Source organism: Neopelma chrysocephalum, unplaced genomic scaffold, assembly GCF_003984885.1.
Source record: "Neopelma chrysocephalum unplaced genomic scaffold, ASM398488v2 Primary Assembly neopelma1_96020, whole genome shotgun sequence".
Taxonomy (NCBI): Eukaryota; Metazoa; Chordata; class Aves; order Passeriformes; family Pipridae; genus Neopelma; species Neopelma chrysocephalum.
In genome coordinates, this window is record NW_020924671.1 from 6,624 (window position 1) to 8,270 (window position 1,647).

At 56.6% G+C, this 1,647-nt stretch overlaps 1 protein-coding gene across 1 annotated transcript in view; it reads right to left on the bottom strand.

Annotated features, from left to right (window-relative positions):
- Positions 1-836, bottom strand: part of LOC113981078 — a 3,439-nt gene extending 2,603 nt beyond the window's left edge. The window contains exon 1 of the mRNA XM_027708317.1: positions 527-836. Coding sequence (XP_027564118.1) covers positions 527-747 — 221 coding nt within the window. The 5' untranslated portion in view covers positions 748-836. The remainder of the gene's footprint in view (positions 1-526) is intronic.
- Positions 837-1,647: the final 811 nt, after the last annotated feature.

Below are 1,647 nucleotides of genomic sequence, written 5' to 3' on the forward strand. Positions count from 1 at the left end.
CACTGGGAGGTGCTGGGGTCACTGGGAGGTGCTGGGATCACTGGGAGATGGTGCTGGGATCACTGGGAGGGGCTGGGATCACTGGGAGATGGGGCTGGGATCACTGGGAGGTGCTGGGGTCACTGGGAGGTGCTGGGATCACTGGGAGATGGTGCTGGGATCACTGGGAGGGGCTGGGATCACTGGGAGGTGCTGGGATCACTGGGAGATGGTGCTGGGATCACTGGGAGGTGCTGGGGTCACTGGGAGGTGCTGGTGGGACTGCTGGGAGGTGTTGGGACCAATGGGAGGTGCTGGGATCACTGGGAGATGGTGCTGGGATCACTGGGAGATGGTGCTGGGGTCACTGGGAGGTGCCGGAGCAGCAGGGGATGGACCCACCCCTGGGATATGCCCCCCCCCGGGTATGAAGGTCCCACCCCAGGATGAAGATGATGAAGATGATGAAGATGATGAAGATGATGAAGATCCCACCCGGACCCGCCCCTTTGGCACCCCGGGGGTCCTCCCTGCCCCCACCCCTCACCTGGGGTATTCCAGGGTGACGTTCTGGGTCCTGTTGTAGATATTGATGGTCACCGTGCGGGTCATTTCTGGAAAAAGGGATTTGCTCAGGATCTCCCCCATCCCAGAACAGGATCCCCTCGACTCAGGAATCTCACCGTCAGATCCGGGCTCTCCCGGCCTCTGGGGCCTCCCGAGCTCTGGGACATCCTCACCTGTGGAATCTGCTGAGCTCTGGGACATCCTCGGTTCTGGAATCTCCTGAGCTCTGGAATCTCCTCAGCTCTGGGATCTCCTCAGCTCTGGAACCTCTCGAGCTCTAGGATCCCCTCAGCGCTTGTGCTGGTTTAAAAGGTAAAACCAGCAGGGGGAAAATGAACCCAACTCAAAAGAGAGATTATAAGTCAGAATAACAATTTAGTAAAATAATACAATAAGTACGATTTTACAGACAAACAGTTTGGTTTTAACCCACAAAACTCAAATTTATCACCCAGCACCCTGGGGCATGGACAGAGGGGTGTTCTTTGGGCCTCCCTGAGTCCAAAGTATAAAGGGAGAGGGGGAAAAAAAACCTGTTGGTGAGAGGGCTGGTGCAGTCTGGTCAAGGATGGTGATTGCAGTCTGGTCGAGGGTGGTGGTCTGCAGGCTGGTCGTGGGTGGTGGTCTCAGTCTGGTTGAGAGAGGTGGTCTCAGTGTGGTCGAGAGCGGTGATCTACAGCCTTCCTCTGGATCCCACGAGTGGTAAAAAAGGTCCCAAGACCACCAGATTATATATTCTCCAGTTCAGGCAGGAATGCCCAGTCCCTCCCTCAGGGCGGGGGGGGTTCCTCAATTGGGTGTGAGGACAAAAACATCCTCCCGTCTCTCAGGTCTCTTGGCAGTTTAGGGCCTGAGGAATCAGGGGCTGCTCTGGGCAGAGGGTGTAAACGGTTCGTTGATAACAGTTTCTGGGAAATGGCCTGGAAGGCTGTAGAATGCACGGTTTGGGTTACACACATCAAAGGAATGAACTGGTCCCAGATGTCCTAACTGGGACAGCGTTTTATCTGCCCCCCACCCCCCCGGGGTCTCCTCGCCCCAGAGCCGCTCCCTGACAGCGACAGTGACGCCCCAGGAGGGTCCAAGAGGAAACGTCCATTT